This window comes from Chaetodon trifascialis, chromosome 20, assembly GCF_039877785.1.
Source record: "Chaetodon trifascialis isolate fChaTrf1 chromosome 20, fChaTrf1.hap1, whole genome shotgun sequence".
Taxonomy (NCBI): domain Eukaryota; kingdom Metazoa; phylum Chordata; class Actinopteri; order Chaetodontiformes; family Chaetodontidae; genus Chaetodon; species Chaetodon trifascialis.
Window position 1 is genome coordinate 12,079,763 of NC_092075.1, and position 19,547 is coordinate 12,099,309.

At 40.9% G+C, this 19,547-nt stretch overlaps 2 protein-coding genes across 4 annotated transcripts in view; both read left to right on the forward strand.

Moving 5' to 3' along the window:
- LOC139348358 (rab GTPase-activating protein 1) overlaps window positions 1-19,547 on the forward strand; it is a 73,436-nt gene that overhangs the window by 35,619 nt on the left and 18,270 nt on the right. For all 3 annotated transcript variants that reach the window (XM_070988366.1, XM_070988364.1, XM_070988365.1), the window contains 6 exons: window positions 12,633-12,746; window positions 14,531-14,605; window positions 15,131-15,256; window positions 15,431-15,574; window positions 18,154-18,195; window positions 18,700-18,828. In XM_070988366.1, the coding sequence (XP_070844467.1) occupies window positions 12,633-12,746; window positions 14,531-14,605; window positions 15,131-15,256; window positions 15,431-15,574; window positions 18,154-18,195; window positions 18,700-18,828 (630 nt within the window). The remainder of the gene's footprint in view (window positions 1-12,632; window positions 12,747-14,530; window positions 14,606-15,130; window positions 15,257-15,430; window positions 15,575-18,153; window positions 18,196-18,699; window positions 18,829-19,547) is intronic.
- On the forward strand, window positions 1,293-6,542 carry LOC139349089 (probable G-protein coupled receptor 21). The gene has a single exon (XM_070989581.1). It carries the CDS (start codon window positions 2,150-2,152, stop codon window positions 3,380-3,382), a length of 1,233 nt encoding a protein of 410 aa, XP_070845682.1. The 5' UTR covers window positions 1,293-2,149; the 3' UTR covers window positions 3,383-6,542.

The following is a 19,547-nucleotide window of genomic DNA, read 5'->3' on the forward strand; positions in this document are numbered from 1 at the left end:
AAGATGCACTACTTCACAGTATTAATAATTAACCCTTTATGTTGTTGTTGTTGTTGTTGTTGCTGCTGAGGCTCTGAGTTCATTAAATCTCAACGAGAGTAATGCACTATGGTAATAGCATATTTACATTGCAGAGGTGCATTTTTTAAGCGATCTAATTAGTGTCTTTTTCTTTTTTTTCATTTTGTTAGTATGACTCTATGCTGTGTTAGTTTTGCAGACATTTCTATAAATTTAATGGAAAAGAATGAATTTGTCAATTAGAGATAAAGTGGCCTCAGGACACATTTATTTTAGCGTTACTAAATTTGTATTTCTCACCTGAACTTGCTGAACTACCATTTAATTGCACCTCTCAAGCTCTCCTTCACGTTGACACCTAGGAGGCAGACCCAGTTGCTAATTGCACAATTACTTTCTATGTTAGTGAATCAGCTGCTGATTACACACAGCTATGAATTCAAATGAAATTATTTGCACTGTGCTTTCATGGGTTCAGATCTGTCTCTCAGTCTTATAAGCTTTTATGTTGCTGCAGTTTATTGTGAGTAGACCACAAATATATATATATGATAGTAAAAATGGTTTCCTCATGCAAGTATGCAAGTAGAAAACATGTAACACATCCAACGTAATGGATCCCTTTCGTAGAAATTAATTTGTCTCTGTATTTTAATAAACAGTTTTTAAATCCACACATCTTACAGCTCATTTAAGCTTTGCACAACATTAAGCCTAGTTACTGCATGGTACTTTCAGCATGCTGGGATGCACAATGCTATAGGGGGACCTGTAGCTGTACTGATTGATAATAGGAATATTTCCTGTAAACTGCACCCAGGCATGCAGTCATTGTTTCATTACAAACAATAAGTTCTCTGTGCTGTAGAAAGACAATGTCCAGATTCTTACAGCTCAGAATGTTCTGTCTTTTGGGAACAAGGTGAGAGGCTGCAGAGATGTTAACAGTCAAAAGTACATTTTACAAGAGCTGGGTCAACACTGAATGTTACTTATTTTAACAGTGTGAAACAGTGTTTGAATTTCAAGTTGATTATGAGAAACACTGGCCCAAAAAAAAGGTGGGGGTTGGGGGTGGGCAAAGGAGGCAGCCTCGTGCCCTTGCAGTTGATCATTGGTTGGAGCCACTGGGAAGGGGAGGGGCTTCTGTGCCACTGTTTCTGTAGAGGGAGAGGCAGAGGGAGCAAGACAGAGTAAGAGAGAGAGACAGCAAAGGAGGATAAATGAACACGGGAGGTTCCCCCAGCATCGGTATGCCTGCCTACCTCATTTCCACTCCAGACATAGTTGCTGCAACCTTTGGATAGAAATTACCACTGAGGTGTGTTCTGTGTGTGCGTGCATGTTTTAATTATCAGTCACCCTGCGCACTGCCTTCATCCTCTCAGCTCACGGCAGTCTGCTGTGATCTTACTGCGAAGGACCAGACAGAAGCTGAGGCAAGAGCAAGTGGACATGGAAGAGTGGTGAAGAAGAGGCAAGAAACAAGGAGAAAAGAAGAAGATACAGGAAAGAAAAGCAGGAGGACAGAAGAAAAGGAGATATTTATGCCTTAATGTCTCCTTCCCTCAATTCATGCACGCAGCACATTACACAATAATGTCTTTTCATTGTCTGTGACTGTGGACTGCAGACAGATAAGAGAGAGCTTTCTGCAGCTGTAGCAGATGTTGAAGACATCTCTGACTTTACAGGGAGCGGAGGCATTTCAAGCATAGATTGGACTGGAATTCCTTCAAACAAAGTCACATTGCTCTACATTTATTTTTCTTTTTTGTGTCTTCAGCTGGGAAGTTCGCTTTACTGGGAAAAAGAAGATAAGGAATACACACATTTCTTTTTTGTGTGTTAATCTGTGTTTACCCCGGTGGTTTTATATCTTTGTGTAAAACCACAACTGCCTGCACTGAGAAGGAACCTGGGGGGCTTCCTCGCTGTGCTTTCCATCTCTCCCGTATTTGAAATCACAGATGGTGGCCGCATCATCATGGAACAACAGCATGGAGCTTTTTGTTTGGACTGAAACCATCCAGCTACTTTCAGAACCAGCCAGCTACCTGTCAAAATAGTGGGTTCTTTGGTTCATTGTAACCTTGAAGGGCCCCGCAGACACATCCTCTTGCCCAAGATGATGAATTCCTCCCTGGATCCACTGAACCAGAGCTCTGCTGACCCGTCCAACCTGTCTGCTCCCTTCTGCCTGCTTGAGATAGGTTATTCCCAGATTTTCACCACCTGCCTCCTAGAAGTTTCTATCATACTTCTCCTCACTGTTCTCATTATTTCCGGTAACCTGGTGGTGATTTTTGTGTTTCACTGTGCCCCCTTACTTAGCCAGCACACCACCAGTGCTTTCATCCAGACTATGGCATATGCTGATCTGTTGGTGGGGGTCAGCTGCCTGTTCCCCTCCTTGTCTCTCCTCCATCACCTCCAAGGCCTCGACCCCAAACTCACCTGCCAGGTGTTTGGGTACATGGTGTCTGTTTTGAAATCCGTTTCAATGGTGTCGTTGGCATGCGTGAGTGTGGACCGCTACATTGCCATCACTCGACCTCTTACTTACGCATCCCTGGTAACACCTTGTCGAGTGCGCTGCTGCATCCTTCTGATATGGTTGTACTCAGCTCTGGTGTTCCTCCCATCTTTTCTTGGGTGGGGGAAACCTGGTTACCATGGCGATGTGGTGGAGTGGTGCGCCGTCGAGTGGAGGACTCGTCCAGCTTTCACAACCTTTATTGTTGCGCTGCTCTACGCCCCAGCTGCTCTGACTGTCTGCTTCACCTATGCCAACATCTTCAAGATCTGCCGGCAGCACACCCGGGAAATCAGCGAGCGCCACGCTCGATACCGACCCCAGCAGCTGCAGGGTCCAGGATTGACAGTGGGATCAGTGGTCAAGGACAACAGTGCAGTAGAGCAAGGGCAGTTTCCCCACCTGACTCAATCACAAAAATCCCAACCACAGTATCAGCAACCCACATCGACATACCCAGACAAGCGATACGCCATGGTCCTGTTCCGCATTACAAGCGTGTTTTATATCCTCTGGTTGCCATACATCCTCTACTTTCTGTTGGAGAGCGGTGGGATCTATCACCACCCTGCAGCCTCATTCCTAACCACATGGCTGGCCATCAGCAACAGCTTCTGTAACTGTCTCATCTACAGCCTCTCCAACTCAGCCTTCAGGAAGGGCCTCAAACGCCTCTGCTCCTTCTGTTTACAGCGCAGTGGCAGTGGCTTTGGGGTTAGGAATACCAAAAAGGCTTTCATTGGTTCTCTTGAAAAAGGATCTGCTGGACTGGGGTATGGATATGGTCATGGGGAAATAGGAATTGGCACAACGTGTCATGTATAAGGCACACACAGAGGAAGCTCTTGTGTGAAAATGGCATTTGAACTTTTAAAAGATGCCTGATATGATTGCTGTAAAATGTCTCCTTTTGAGCTAAAATATGCTGTAAAGAGAGAGAGAAGGAGGCGTTGATCTGCCACTGCTGTCTCTGTTGTGTTTGGAGGTTACACAGATGTCCTCTCTGCACACGCCACAGCTGGCAAAGACAGAGAAAGGGAGTCAAGAGCAAAGCGCTGAAGGAGAAAAGGCCTAAATAGCCACGCAAGGTGTTTTTAAAATGGTCAAGGAAACCCAGCATGCTGTGCTATGTATGGATACAGGTGATAGATTGGAGAGAAAGTAAAAAGTGTCTGAAAATCTCTGGAGAAGTGACTCTTTTGAGGTTTAACAACATTTGTATTTATCTGTTTTCTTTTATCTTTAACTTATTTTGCCAAAATTACACAACTTTCCAAGAAGAGTGTTCTGAAAATCTGTATGTGAAACAACATGACCCTTGTTGCCAGATTGTCAGCACAAATGCAAAAATGAAAAAATGGATTCAGACAGAATAGTTGACTGCTGTGTTTTAGTAATGTAGTGCTGAGATGAACTGCCCATAGAAAGCTCTTTAAACATGTTCTTACGAGCTCTTACCCCCTCAGTATTTGAATGCTAAAAGTGATGCATCAGTGTGTTTGTGTATTTGTTGCGTCTCTTGTTGTTGACTGATTGATTGAGCTTAGTCAGTCAAAAAGAAGAAAGAAATGATGAAGGTCTGAACCCAGCACTCATTGTATAGTTTGTTTGCACTGACTGCACTGATTATGGTTTGTCAGCATCAAGACATCATTCATAAACTTTGAAATTTTACATTATTTATTCTTGTTGTACAAATCAAAATATTATCACTTTAAGTAAGTTGTGGGTTCACACACCAACTGTGAACATGACAAAAAGCTGACATAATTTACAGTGAATTCCTCTGTCATGATTTTTTTTTCTATCTATCTTTGTTGTTGTAATTATGTAGCTAAACTTATTTTATAAGTGTCCAAGGCAAAGCAAGACCAAGCAATGTATCTTTACACTTGTTGTACACTGATTGTTGGTACATCGTTGAGCTGATTTTGATGGAAGGTGAAAACGTTAAGCATTTAGATGGCTGACCCTCAAGCTGTGGTCTTTGGGATTGTTTGAGAGGAATAGTCTAATCAGAAGTTGTAAATGTGTAATTGTGGAAAACTTCGCATTTACATGTTATTGCAAATGATTACCTGGTTTCAGACCTCAGCCTATGCCGTATTTTGACTGCATTATTGCCTGCATTTGGGGACGAGTGCATGCACACACAGATAAACGCACACCAACACAGGAGGTTCAAATGTAAACAGAACAGACAAATCGCCCATTCACTCTGCCAGCAGGCTAACCTCTGCATGGCACCGTGAAGAGGGACTGACCTCTCAACTCTCTGCAGTTGCATGTGTGTGTGTGTGCGTGCGCCTATGTGCATGCATGTGTTGTAGTCTGTTTCCGTCATCTTGTCCCCATATGTAGTTTTGGGGTTCTTTTCACTCTTAACTTGATATTTAACACAAAATAATCAAGACCAATAATAAGCCGAAATGAATCCAAGTGTATATACGGTGTCATAAACTTCAAAGTTGTGAAAAATGATCTGTATTTGGAACCATGAAGATTTGTTTCACAGTTTATTTAGGTGCAGATAATCTAGCTTTATACTTAATCTAATCTACCAAAGAAAATTCATCATATATTCTTGGATTATATTTTTTTCTAAATATCTAATATATGACGATTTAGTGAAACGAGTGGGTTTTACACAAGTTTGTGTAGGTCCGCTGCACTTTGTTGGCTCAGTGATGCCTTATGTGCATGAATATGACTGTTTCTCAGTATATAGTGATATATTGTTGCCTTGATATGAAAATGAAAATTCACTGCTGGGGACATATTTTCCTCTTAAATTTAGGGAGGGCTCAATTTATAGAGTTGCCATTGTTTTTAGAGGGAACAACACAGACTGGAAATTGTTTGCATGTTCAACGATGAAAATGCACATAAGCCAGCCTCAATTCCACGTTCAGTATGGAGTAACCTGAACCCTGTTTGTTGTGTAAAGTATTTTAAAAAATGTGATTGCTAATTCACATACTCAAAAATTCATCATTCGCAATCTTTGTTCCTCTCTTCTGTAAAACAGAACCAGGAGCAAACACATGACTCGAAACTGTTAATTTTGTTTTTTGCATGTATTTGTTTTTGTGTTCGTAGAGTGTGTATGAGTGTGTGTGTCTAGCTATGTAAGGATGCGACCATTGGCTGAAGTGGACTGTTTACGGTGTTCTAGCAAAGGTGCTAACAGAGTTATCACCTGTCGTTGCTTTATTAGCTGCACATCTCTTCCCTCGGGTATACTGTATTTTGTGAGCGTATGTGAGTGTGATGTACAATGATGGTAGATAGAATCACATGTTTTCTTTAAATATTTTGGCTGTCATCTGTGAAGCATTGCCAAATATTGTAGTATTGCCTATTTGTACCTTCTTTTGTCGAGAAACGGCATGTACAAAAATGACGGATACAGAAACGGCATATTGAATGTCTTATTGTCAAATTATAGAAATTTATTTTTGTAAAATTACATTCTGTATATTCACTTGAAGTGAAGAGATAAATGTTTCGGACTCAAACTAGGTTTAATCGCATGCTTACTTATTGGAATGATTGCAGCTGTGTCTTAATGAAGATGCATTTTGTTTTACTTGGACCACTCACCACTAAAAAGATATTATTTCCCACAGCAGTGAATGGTACAATTCATCAGAAATGTGTAAGATTTAGGGCAAAGTGTCTTGGGAAATTATAATACCAAAACATGCTCACATTAGTGTTCACACACACATGCATTCCCTTTTACTTGTGGGAAAACAATCGGCTCTCATGTTCTCAGGGGAACAACACGGTGGTGGGGTCTGTGCCATGTTGGGCAGGATTAGAGAGAACAAGAGGAAATATGGACACTGGGGCCGGTTTAGGAAGCCGTTCATGGGTTAAATGCAGCCTTCTCTTGTGTGAGAGGGAAATACTTGTTGATGGGGTACAATAATGAGTGATTGCATTCTACAAAAACAATGTATCAGTAAGTGATTTTCAGGTATGAAAATGTAAATAATGCAATAAGTGCAAAGAAGGAAGATTGAAATGGTTCGTATCTTCCATAGCTACAGGCTATATTGTGTTCCTAGAGTTTTTATATTATATTTAATTTAATTTTAACCCCCTTTACAAGTTATCCAGAAACATTAGAGGATTGCTGCTTCTTCTTCATCCTCCTCTTCCGGCATCATATGCAGATAGCTTTGGGTGTGTGTGTGTGTCTTGGGACCAAGCAGAGTCCATATGTAGCTAATGAAGTCACATACACTACATGCGGCTCAATGTAAATAAAAGTGCAGAAATTCTATCTGGATTTACAATGTAAAGAAAAAAAATGTAAGAGGAATTAGGACCTTGTTTAAAATAATCTTTAAAATCCATTTTCAGGCACAGTTCTTTTATCTTGAACATACTGTTCTCTCAGTTCATTAAAATGTGCAGTACCCTGAACAGGCAGTACAGCCTCACTCTTATAGTGCACTTTAACACTCACTCACTCTCACACACACACACACACACACACACACACACACACACACACACACACATAGCCACGCAGTGGTATTTTCTTATCTGTTTTTTAATCTGGATTGGATTTTCTTCATTGTGTTTTCATAAGGCTCTAAATAGGCCCCACCAGACCCCTGCTAATGGCTGACTCATGACCCAGCTGTTCTGAGGAACAAATTATTACCACATTAAGACGAGACTGACCACTGTAACAACTTGGTCTGGAAACCTCCCAAAAGACACTCTGCATGTGTTTTTGTCCACAATGGACGCTGGAAATTGCTCAGAGTGAAGAATGGTGTGTTTGTAAATCTTAGATTGAGAAAATGAGGCCATTACCGTATTAGATCATAACAAACCATGTCATATTTCATATGGGTGTTGAATTTGTGATTTGTGATAATGTTTTTTTTTTTTTTTCAAAGCCGTACAGAATGCTTTTATAGATGGAGAATGGATAATGAAATGGTCAAACATGTTTAAATTTGCTGCCATGAAAGTGGGTCTGTGATTTTCTTCATTACATGATGCTTTGTAGGTGACAAGCCTATATGGTATTGTAAGATGTAAATGTTGTGTTTCTGTGCTGAGCAAATAAATGTAATGTTATCTCAGTGTATTCAAACGTCCTTGTACTCATGACTTTGCTACAAACAAGTATGGATAAGTGTGTGTGTGTGTGTGTGTGTGTGTGTGTGTGTGTGTGTGTGTGTGTGTGTGTGTGTGTGTGTGTGTGTGTGTGTGTGTGTGTGTGTGTGTGTGTGTTTGTTTGTTTGCTGTGTGCTCTGTTATTAGTGACAAATATCCCAAAGTTCTCGAGAAAAAACAGACCTTTTTGCACAGCTATATTTAGTGAGGTGGAGGCTTGGCTAAATACTGCTGGCTGAAGATCAAGAAGTGTAGTTGATAAGTATAATAGCCTTACATTCACACAGAATTTGCCATCATTTGCCAAGTTGTGATTGCTTCGCTGTAGATCATTACAGATGAAAATAAATTGTTGCTGTGTTAACATGCTGTAAACGGACTGTACTACAGCAGCACCATATTTGTGCAAGCTGGTCTGCCGAATTTGCAATGCAGGCAAAGCTGCAGTGGGAAATGTCAGTGGACTCAACTGGAATATAATACCATGAGAGAATGCAGGCCATTGTACTTTTGGCAGCGTGTATAGTATGTGGTGTTGTCATTATGATTTACATTGCTTCTTCCTCTGTCTGTCATTTCTGTTCTGATCAGATACATATTTTGCCTGCTCTGCTCGTGCTGAAGCAGTACGCCACTGCACAAATGGCACAAAAAGTAGGGCACGAGACAGACGATTAAGATTTAATGATAGATGACGGTAAGGTGAGGAAACAGCGCGACGGGTAGCTTCAGCATGTGCTCTGTCGAATACAAATTATCGCAAAGGAACAACTGAAGGAAGACCTGAATTTAACTGAGTAGTATTTGCTTTATTAAAAAGGATTTCAAATTGCAGTTGTGTACCTCTGCATGTGTGATGAAAGCACCTGTCAAGGCTCTGCTAATTATTTACAAAGCAATGAAGTTACTGTCACATTCACAGTTTCTTCTGATTGAATCCAGTGAAATAATTAAAGTGCAGCTCTGCAGGTTGTTTAGGTTTGGGAGCTTGGTTATGTATCAAGCTTGATAAATATCACTGCATGTTCTCTTGGCATCTCAGCAGGGTCCTTTAGGAGCAGAGAAAGAATAACAGAATGACATGTCAGCTATTGTGTTGAGTCAGAGAAAATCAGGGACATAAACAATAGAGCGCGAGCTACTCAGCCTTCCCACGGAAGCCTTACTCCGGTACTTTATTCCTAGCTTTAGACACACACACAGATGCATACACACACACACACACACACACACACACACACACACACACACACACACACAGTAGCGCTGCCATTTTTGGCTTTCCCCCAGTAAAGAGTTTTTACTGTATGCCTGTTAGATGAAAATGTTTTTGTTCCTTGACTTCCGTCCAGTTTACAGATGTTTTATTTCCTTGTAGTCTTCTGACAGCAGACAGTGCTTTGACATATCCATAATGTCTGTTAGGACACTCCAATAGAAATTGAGCAGGGGTAGCTGAGCTGTTGGTTTCCTTGGCTGGGACATATAGCAGGGTTCACTTCAACAGAGCACATAATTACAGGGATAGTTTGACATTTTGAGGAATATGCTTATTCACCGTCATGCCAAGAGGTAGATGAGAAGATTGATACTCCTCTCATGTTGGTGCGTTAGGTATGGAGCTCGAGTGATTTCCATAGCTTAGCATAAAGGCTAGTAGTAGCTAGCCTGGTTCCATCAAATTTAAAAAATCTGTTTAACAGCGCAAACCCTTCTAAGATGCCTTGAAAGCCTCCATGAGTTGAGTGTTTAAGTATCACTTAAAACAATACAGTAATATAGAGAAACAATATACTTAGCATTCTTTTTCTCCTCTTCCTCTTTGTCTTCCTCTGTATGATGTTGAACTCGCTCTCACACTTCCGTCCACCAGCCCGAGACACTGGATATGTTTTCTCTCCCCTCTCACGCTACCCTCATTCCAAACCTCACTTTAACGGAATAGACAGACAGACAGAAAGGAAGCTAATTGGCCATTATGTCGGAGGCCTTTGTACAGGCTCTCAGCACTTCAGATAAGTATGGCTAAGTGGTGCTTGTATAAACATGGATCCTTATCATTCACTGAGAGACTGTAACTCAGTGTAATGGGCCCTTAACACTGGATGCAGTAACTCCACCCCTGCGCTCTGAAACTCATCAATACCAGTGACTTTTGCTGTGGATCAACAGTTTTTCTGGAGTTCCTGTTGCACATTTTCAGTGGCTAAAGTGCAACCTGGTTGAAATTGAACTTGAAAAGTGTAGCCAACCAGGAAGAACAGAATATTCACAAGAAGTATTAAGACAACTGCAATTTAAGACTGTTTTCATTACTGATGAGATGCGATGCTTTCGAACGTCTTGTTTTACCTGACCAAATATCCAAAGACCCAAAGCTACTCAGTTTTATAATCATAAATGACAAAGAGAAGCGGTGAAATTCGAGAAGCTGAACCACATAAATTGTTGCATTTTTCAATATTTGCTTGATAAATGACAGAAGAGGCTAGTTGATTATCAAAATGGTTGCCAGTTATTTTTCTGTTGACCAACTAAAAGCTCAATCAACTAATTGTCTCAGCTGTAGCTGATCTCAGATCAGTGGATGGTATATGTTAACGTGCTATAATGGTATAATACTTATTTGTATATAAAACACCAATCATGTAACAACCAAAGAACAGATCCTACTCTGACCAAAATAACTCTAACAATCAAATTACTCAAATGTCCCTAAGCATCTAGTCACCTTGGCTGTGCACACACGCACACACAAACATACAGTAACTAGGGTTTACAGGGTGTGGTGGAAGTTGTGGAATGGACTTTAAAAAAAGCCCTCTGTTGTTGGTCTCTGATCCCCATTAGCTCACTTTGTTTTAGTATCCCTTTCTTCCTGCATTTCTTCTTATACTTGCATTATTTTTGTTTCACTCTCTTCCTCTGTGGAAGTTGGAACAGAAACCTTGGAAAAAGGAGAGGGAGGGACCTGATGGGCACAGTAACAGAGAGACTTGCAAGGTATAATTAGCTGCAGAGAGAACAAGATAGATTTAAAAAGAGCTGGTGATTAAAATTAATGGATTTCTGAGGTATATAGCTTTCTTTTACATCTACTGTGTCCTGGGGTTGCAGGGTGTGTTTTTTTAGTAGGGATCTTAAACTCCTGCAGGGATTAATCTTAAGCCTAACTCCTTTGAGCAAGGTGCATGATGCTGAAAGACTCGAGGAATACTTTCTGACATCCCAATGTGTAGTGGAAACATCCTCTTACATGAATCAATGATGCATCCTTTCTTTTGCTCATTTAACATGAACATAGTGCACCATTATTGTTACTTACTGCTGACTGAATAAAAACCCTCCTTTACTCCTGCTGCTCCTGTCTCATTATCCACTGGTGGATTGAGAGCAGGGTCCAAGCACCAGGCTGCAATGACTGACACAACACATTTCTGCCTACAAAGTTAATTTGTCTCTTCTATCACCCAACATCAGAGCCACTTCACATCCAAGTACTATATGGAGATAGCTCTAAATCTGCATTTGGTTTGACCTGTAATGGCCAGAACGTGTGTTCAGGGTAACATTACTTATTTAGATGCTGCTTGTTTCAAATACACCAATCATCAATAATGAAATGAGGGGTGATTAATATTGGCTAATTTAGACTCTAGTCTGGAGTAGTTACTGATCTGTGTGTGTGTGTGTGTGTGTGTGTGTGTGTGTGTGTGTGTGTGTGTGTGTGTGTGTGTGTGTGTGTGTGTGTGTGTGTGTGTGTGTGTGTGTGTGTCCACTATGCTAGTGGCTTAGCTCTGTTGATGGTATGTTGGTCTGTCTGTCTCATCATGCTGGTAAACCACTTTGGTCCGCACTGAAATATCCCCTAACATAAGATTTATGTCCCCTTCAGGATCAATTTTTATGTGACTGATCATCACAATCACGCTTGACTTTTTCCATCACCACTGCTTATTAGCAGTTCCCCATCTTGTGCTCAACTAAGATGGTAAACATGGTAGGCATTACTCTGCTTAGCATCAACGTGTTGGCATTGTCATTGTGAGCATGCTGACGTTAGCATTTAGCTCAAAGCATCTCTGTGCCTAAGAGCAGTCTGCAGCTGCTGGGACGCTGTAGACCCTGAGATCACATGAGTTTTTGGAGGAGAACAGAGTACACACGCACAGCAAAACAACACAACACCCTGGACCCCTGAAGTTATGGTGCTGAATGCTCTTTTCCTGTTTAGAAACATTTGTGCCTGCTGCATACATTTCTGTTTACGCATTGCCTGCCCTCTGTCCTACTCATCCATCCACCCTGCTCTCCTGACAAAAGGCCCTTAGAGTTGATTTACTCTGTTACAGTCCAGATTGGTGAAGGTAGAAAGTGTGATGATGAAAACAAAGCACCATCTTATCGGCCTGGTGTCACGCAGTACAGTATTTTAGTCTCAGGTTATTTTTCAATCAAACGACCTCCTTGTTGATATCAATGAGACGTCGGGCAGTGTTTCAGGTTTTTCTCAGTACTTAGTCAAGATGATAAATAACAGGAATCTCTCTGTGTTTGTGTTACGTGATGTATTTGGTCAGTTCTCCTTTCACGTTGTTTTTGTCAGTTTATCACAGCTGTGTAATTATTGTTCCAAACTAATGTTTATTTATCGAAGCTTTGGCAACATAAGAATTACTTGTCATGTTCTAAATTGATTAAAATGTAAGCAGTCGGGGAAATACGTATAGGGCGTACTGGAGGAGACTCTCACTCTGTGCCACTATAACACTTTCTGTCCCATACTGTAAATCTGAGCAGTGTGTTGGGCCCCCATGTACTGATGAACAGATTTTGTGGATCCATAAGTGACTGAATCCCCCGTTCTGTGAAACGTAATCGTCACTGCTTTTCACCCACCTTGACCTTTTTGCCTGCCTCCTCTCATTGCTAGGAGTCCCCTCAGGACAGTGCCATCACCAGGGACATTAACAGGACATTCCCAGCTCATGACTACTTCAAAGATACTGGAGGAGATGGACAGGACTCGCTCTACAAGATCTGCAAGGTGACACACACACACACACACACACACACACACACACACACACACACACACACACACACACACGCAAGAGGATCTTTAAATTACATTTTCAAAGTCAACAGGGGGCATTATGGGGCCAGTCAAAAGTAAAAGCAATGGATTAGCGCAGTGTGCAAAGCTTCATCAGCAGCTGACTGTATGCAAGTTTCCAGCACGTAGTCCGTTCGTGTGGTCTCTACTCTGTTCCACATTGTCTGCATTAAGAAATGTATTTAAATACAAAATGAATCAGTTTGCATCCATCTCCACTGAAACTTGCCATTATAAACATTGTGGCTCTGATGTACATTTCTAACCTCGTGATGACTGTAGATGGAGATGTGATATCTTCCTTATATCGCTGAGACCTAAACATTCAATTTTTCTGGTAGCAGTGGTTTTCATTTCCAGAGCCACTTGGAAAAAAAAAAGCAATCTGCATGGGAAATAGTCACGTTTTCCTATAATACAGTGTAATTAGTGTGTAAATGACTTGTTTTACAGTAGGTCTGATGACAAAGTTTGTAGAGCAGTAGTGAGAGTTGTCAACCCTGAAGGGAGCTGATCATTAATTAACTGAGCAGCCGCTCTGTGTCTGGGTGGTTCAGCGAGTTCACTGCCCGTCTAGCAAGGCGACTTAAGTTTCCAATCGAACAAACACACACAAACAAAACATGTATTGATCGTGAAGTGCCGGCACTTTCTTCCTCATGAGAAAGAACATGTGCATATGCAGTTGATAGACGCCCACATTTCATTCAACTTACAGTTCCATGATCCCACATCGATGGTGTGGCTGGAGTTTGTTGTTGTTGTTTTTTTCATTTTCATTTCATTCATTATGTATAACTCAGGTGAGGGCATCCATCTCTTCTCAGACAAGCACCTCCTCAGGTGTGTTTGAATAATTCAGTGGGCCCTCCCTTTCCTCTGTGCGTGGATTGATCCACACTTTGTCTGTTTGTACTCATTATTTGTGTTTGTAGCTCAGTAGGCCACCCTCTCCAAACTCTCTCCCCTGCTCCCCCTCCTCTCATATCAACTCCATTTCCTCAGTACCAACATCTCTCTACACTTGGTCATTTTTTCATTTTTCTCCATTCCTCTCCCCTGATCTTTCCCTCATCCCCTTCCCTATCCCAACACCACTAATAGGCCACTTCTTAAAACAGTCATGTGTGTTTGATCTTAAGTGCAAAAACAATTTCAGATTTCTAAAAAAAAAGAAATTAAAATGACTAGATCTTACTCTTTCAAGTGCATCTAAATTCAAGTGCTCTGCAGCCAAACAAGTCTGCTGTGGGTTCAAAAGCAAAATATTTCTTTATTTATGTTATTTTCTCTCCCTGATATGATGGTGGGTAAACACCAAAGCTGTGTTGACCTTCCAGTGTAGCTTGAAGCTTTCTCATTACCTGTCAAATACAACCCAGGGCTGGTTTGCCAACTCCTCAGATTTTTTTTATTTTTTATTTATTTATTTTGTTCAAACAGTAGCCCACAACTTTTTTTTTATTTTAACTTTGGTTCCCCATCGGCTGTTAATCTCTTTCATCTTGCTCATAAACACTGTTTAATGTAGCTTTAAAAATCTCCCTTTGAATCAGCTGCAGACTTCAGTTGCAAGGTGACAGCAACATCTGGACTAAGATCTGCTCCACAAAAAAGTCATTTTATCATCATTTCTTCTCCCTCCTCAGTCTTGGGATTCACTGTGAAGCTTGTTTACTGACTGCGTGCCTGTTCGCCTTTGTCGTCTCCTTCAGGCTTACTCTGTTTACGATGAGGAGATTGGTTACTGCCAGGGACAATCCTTCTTGGCTGCTGTGCTGCTGCTGCACGTGAGTATCACATATCAGCGGGGTCCAGCAAAAATCCTCTGCTTTTCAAACAATTTCAAGAGCGGAGACGGACTGTTTAGGTTTTATTTGACATCGGCATCTTTTTGACATTCTACAATGCTGGAGGATTGGTGTTGGCTTACCTTGAATATGGAGCTTGGAGCTTGGTGTAGTATATTCAGTGTAGATCTGATATGTGGATGTGCTGTTTCTGCACTGAAATAGTTTGGTGGTACTGTGGGATACAGACATTTTATTTTTTTTTAATAAATAATGTCTATTTTCATCTGCTTGAAGCACCGCTGCAGTTCAGGGATATGGCAACACTGCCACCTAGTGGATAAACAATGTTGGTGTGTTCTTAGAAGTTGATATATTTAACAAGTTCAGGTAGTTAATTAACCTACATTTATTTATATTGGAAAGCTGTGAGGTAAATTATGTGTCACGTTTGCCTCATCTGAAAGCAGCAGCATCAGAAAATGAACTGACATGATTATGAAATCTCTTGGTCCTCTCCTTCAGATGCCAGAGGAGCAAGCTTTCAGCGTGCTGGTCAAAATCATGTTTGATTACGGGCTCAGGGACCTTTTCAAGCAGAACTTTGAAGATCTGCATTGCAAGTTCTTCCAGCTTGAGAGACTCATGCAGGTATGTGTGCTGCATGTGCAGATCCAGAGAGCTTTTTTCTAAATGTATACCACAGCAGTGGTCGTCTCCACTGGTGGCATACAGCTGATCTATTTAAGGACTAATGCTTCTTACTTTTCTCTCTATAAGCGTCTTACCTCTGTCTATGATTTGCTTTTTTTCTGTCTTTAACAGGAATACATACCAGACCTGTACACCCATTTCCTGAATGTGGGTCTGGAGGCTCATATGTACGCTTCTCAGTGGTTCCTCACCCTCTTCACAGCCAAGTTCCCTCTTTACATGGTCTTCCATATCATTGACCTGCTACTGTGTGAGGTTGGTGATAAAAGCCTGAGTGTAATTCGTGCATGCATGTTGAAGATGATTTTATATTACATTTCAGCAAATTCATTTATTTTTGTGATTTTTGTACATACAATATACATAAGTATTCTAAAGAACTCTTTGCTATGCCACTCCAAACTGAGCTCAGACAAAAATGAGCAATAGGTTCAAACCATTCAAATATCCATTTTTGTGCGTTATGGCATCAGAAACTGTCATTCAAAAACACACATTGAAAATCTGGTCTCCAAGCTGAAAATCAAATTAGATTTGAAGATTAGATTAGATTTAGAATTAGATTTGTTTCTTTTTCAGGAACAAATCCAATTTCTCCCTCAAAACAAGGGAGTATTTGATTTCAGCAACTTTTTTACCTTTGCTGGATTATGGTGACCTGTTGTTTTTGAATGCTTCAGATCTGCACTTCAACAAATTTGATGCTGTATACCACTGTGCTTTGCATTTTATTACTTGCTGTGGAAACCGCACTCATCATTGTATTTTATATGTTACTGCTAAATGGCCGTCCCTCCATGTACACAGACTTTCACATTGGTTAACTTTCATATATAAAATCATTCTTGGCCTAGTCCCTCCATATCTTTCCTCCTACATGTGTGGAAATCGAAATCAATATGGCCTTCGATCTCAGTCCATTCTACACATGGTGGTTCCCAGAGTTAGAACAGAAGTTGGGAAAAAAGCTTTTAAATATGCTGCTCCCTCCTCTTGGGATAATCTACAGACTGATCTGAAATTATCAGAGCTGATCTGTCTGAGGGAATTCAAGGCCATAATGAGGGATCGAGAGGAAAACTCCCTTGATCAATGTAACTGTTTTTGAACTCTTCTGCTTCTATTTTATTTACCCCCTCTCTTTGCTGTTATTATTATTATTTGATTATCATTATTGACCTCTACCCTTGTGGTTAACAGTTGTTTTATGTCTGTGCGTATTGTTGTATTTGTTTTTTTTTGTGATAATGTTGTTGGGCTGTCTTCTTGGCCAGGTCACTCTTGGAAAAGAGATTGTAATCTCAATGAGGCTTTTACCTGGTTAAATAAAGGATATATTTACATGGCCTTAGAGAGACAACAGGACAATACAGTGAGGGTCATGCTACTTGAATGTCGTTTCAACATAGACAGGTATTTTAAAAGAGTACCTTTACTGCATTGTTGAATTATTCACTTGTTTCAGCTTGACCTACATTTCATCTTCAATCAATTAAAGTGACATGTGCAGTGCGGAGTTTACAGTTGGTGTTGGTCCACGTGTTCTGGAAGACTTCAGTGTCCCGGACAAATGGGAGAATTTCCAGACAAATATTTACTGATTATGGACCCTATTTTCTATGTCTTTGTGTCCAAGTTGCTAATGGAGACAGCTGTAATCCGTCAGTATGTTTGTGCACTGTCATTGTATGTCCGCTACAAAAGTTTGGTTTTGCCACTGATGGGCTCAGATTGTTATAATTAGTGTCTGACAACGTTATGGAAAGAATCGCTGCAGAGATAGACCTTGCTCTCAAAGATCAAGAGTAGTTTTGTTTAACTAGACATATCACATCCTGCCAAAGCCACTAGACCCCATTTACAGAAACAGTAATTTTATCATCGCAAAAACACACTTTTTTTCAAATATGAACCAAAAAAAAGTTTAGAACTGGACAACAGAAACTCTGCTTTTGTGACTCCTGTCGTTCATTCAATGCATTTCAGTGCAGCTGACGAAACATTGCTACTTTTTTCATAGTTTAACGTTCATTGTCACAGTTGAATGTCTGCATTTCTTTTTTACAATTCAAATCAAAATTTGAATTCAGAATATTCATCGACAGCCCTAATGTGTTGTCTCTGCTGACTGATTTTTTGAAAGACAAATTAAAGCCCCCAGGTGTTGACATAGGAATAAAGTTTGAAGTGAAGTATTGAGTGATATAAGTTTGGAACGATGAACATTCTTCCTGGAGCTGCCTGTTAGGCCAAAGTCAGTAAAAAAAACATCCACTTGAAGGACTCAGGGAGCGTGGGGAAAAGGATTTCATGTCTGACGAGACTAAAATAGTTTTTTGACCTGAATGTCAAGCTCTACATCTGGTGGAAACCAAGTCCCATTTGTCACTTGAATAATATGGTGATGCATGGTACTGTGATGCTGTAATGATGCATCACAGCAGCAGGAACTGGGACGCTGTTCCATGACTTAGGAAATGATGGACTGATCCAAATACAGAGAGAAAAGCCTGCTTCAGATCACACTCAGCCTCAGACTAAGGTGAAGAAGTGCCGTGTCTCTGGATATCTTTAAGTTTGCCCACTAATTCCTCAACATCTGTGGAGAGATCTTAAATTTGTACTTAATCAGCTCCTTCCCCATGAAGCTTTAATACTTTGGAGTAAGTCAATTACACAGCAAAAGCTCTTCAGTGTGCGCTGTTTGTGCGCATACACATGAACACAACTAAAATATTCATTTTTTCATACTTAAATCCATCTTACGTTAATTTCTTCCCACAGTAACTCAATTGCTCCATACACCATGAATCTGAAATTCTGTCTATTTTCAGGGCATCAGTGTGATCTTCAATGTAGCCTTGGCACTTCTGAAGGTAAGCTAGCACACAAATACGAACACACACACGCTCACATAACAACAACACTGCCAAACTCAGCACTGAGTAGGAACCTAAACGCACAGCAAGCACCAAAAGAAAATCAAACCATGGAAGGATTTTACATGTCTGCACATGTGAGCAGATGCAGGCACGTCACCCCGCTGTTTGTGCTGGAAACAGCGCACATGATTTTTGTCGAAGACTAGCTGGTTTCTCACAAAGCCGTCATTATCCATTATCGTGTCCAGTTCGTTTGAAAGATCCCCCCACACGTGTATGAAGGTATACATAAATGTCTGCTGTACACAGGATGTCTCCTGCTTAACTATGAAGTCCACTCTCAATGTATGTGCTGTGTGTCAGTGAGCACAGAGAAAATTTACACTTTCAGCCTTCTAGTGTCAAACTGCACAAACATCATTCTACACAGTGAAGCTCAAACATTCAATAGCTTATATACATTTTTGCCCTTTGTGTTTCCATCCTTCTTTTCCTCAGACTTCGAAAGACGATCTGATCCAAACAGACTTCGAGGGTGCGCTCAAATTCTTTCGTGTCCCGGTTCCGAAGAGGTACCGTTCTGAGGAAAATGCAAAGAAACTGATGGAGCTGGCCTGTAGCATGAAGGTGAGTTCAGAGTAGGCTGTCAGTACAGTGTGTCTGCTTGGATAACCAAGTTAAAATGTCATGGATTGAATGAATGAATAAAGCCTCTGCGTCGTCCAGCACTGCTCCTTATATTCCACTAGGGGCCACTTTTGAGCCTTAAATTGAGTTTAACACACACACCTCTCTCTCTCCATCTCTGTCTCTTGCATGCGCACACACTCACACACCTGTGTCCTGACCTGTTTTGAACAGCCTGGCCTAGTTTAGAGGGCCTGACTTTGAAGGTAACTTTGGGCAGAGATATTTATCAGTACAAACTCTGCAAAGGAGCAAGCATGGAGGGAGGTTTGGGCTTTTTGGTTGTCAGTTAGACGTGTGGACGGCAGAGTGAGACCGTCAAAGAGCCCCTCCCCCCCAGGCAGAGGAATATCTAATTGAACTAAATCAGAGACAACTGGATTTTCTGTGCACTTGATGATGATTCAGTGCTCATCTTAGAGGCATCAGTTCTGAACTTAGATCATGAGTTTGGGCCGGTTATTTCCAGCACATTATTTGGCAAGAGAAAATAATTCCAAGAAGTCATTTGGACGATTGACCTCAGTGAGTACCTCTAACGTTGGAGCTGGAAATCAAATCTGAGTCAAGGTAACATAATCTGAAACTTGGATGCCACTGTAGGGGGATTAACTGACCAGATTACTGCTGTGGCCTCATTGACTGATGATACTGCAGTT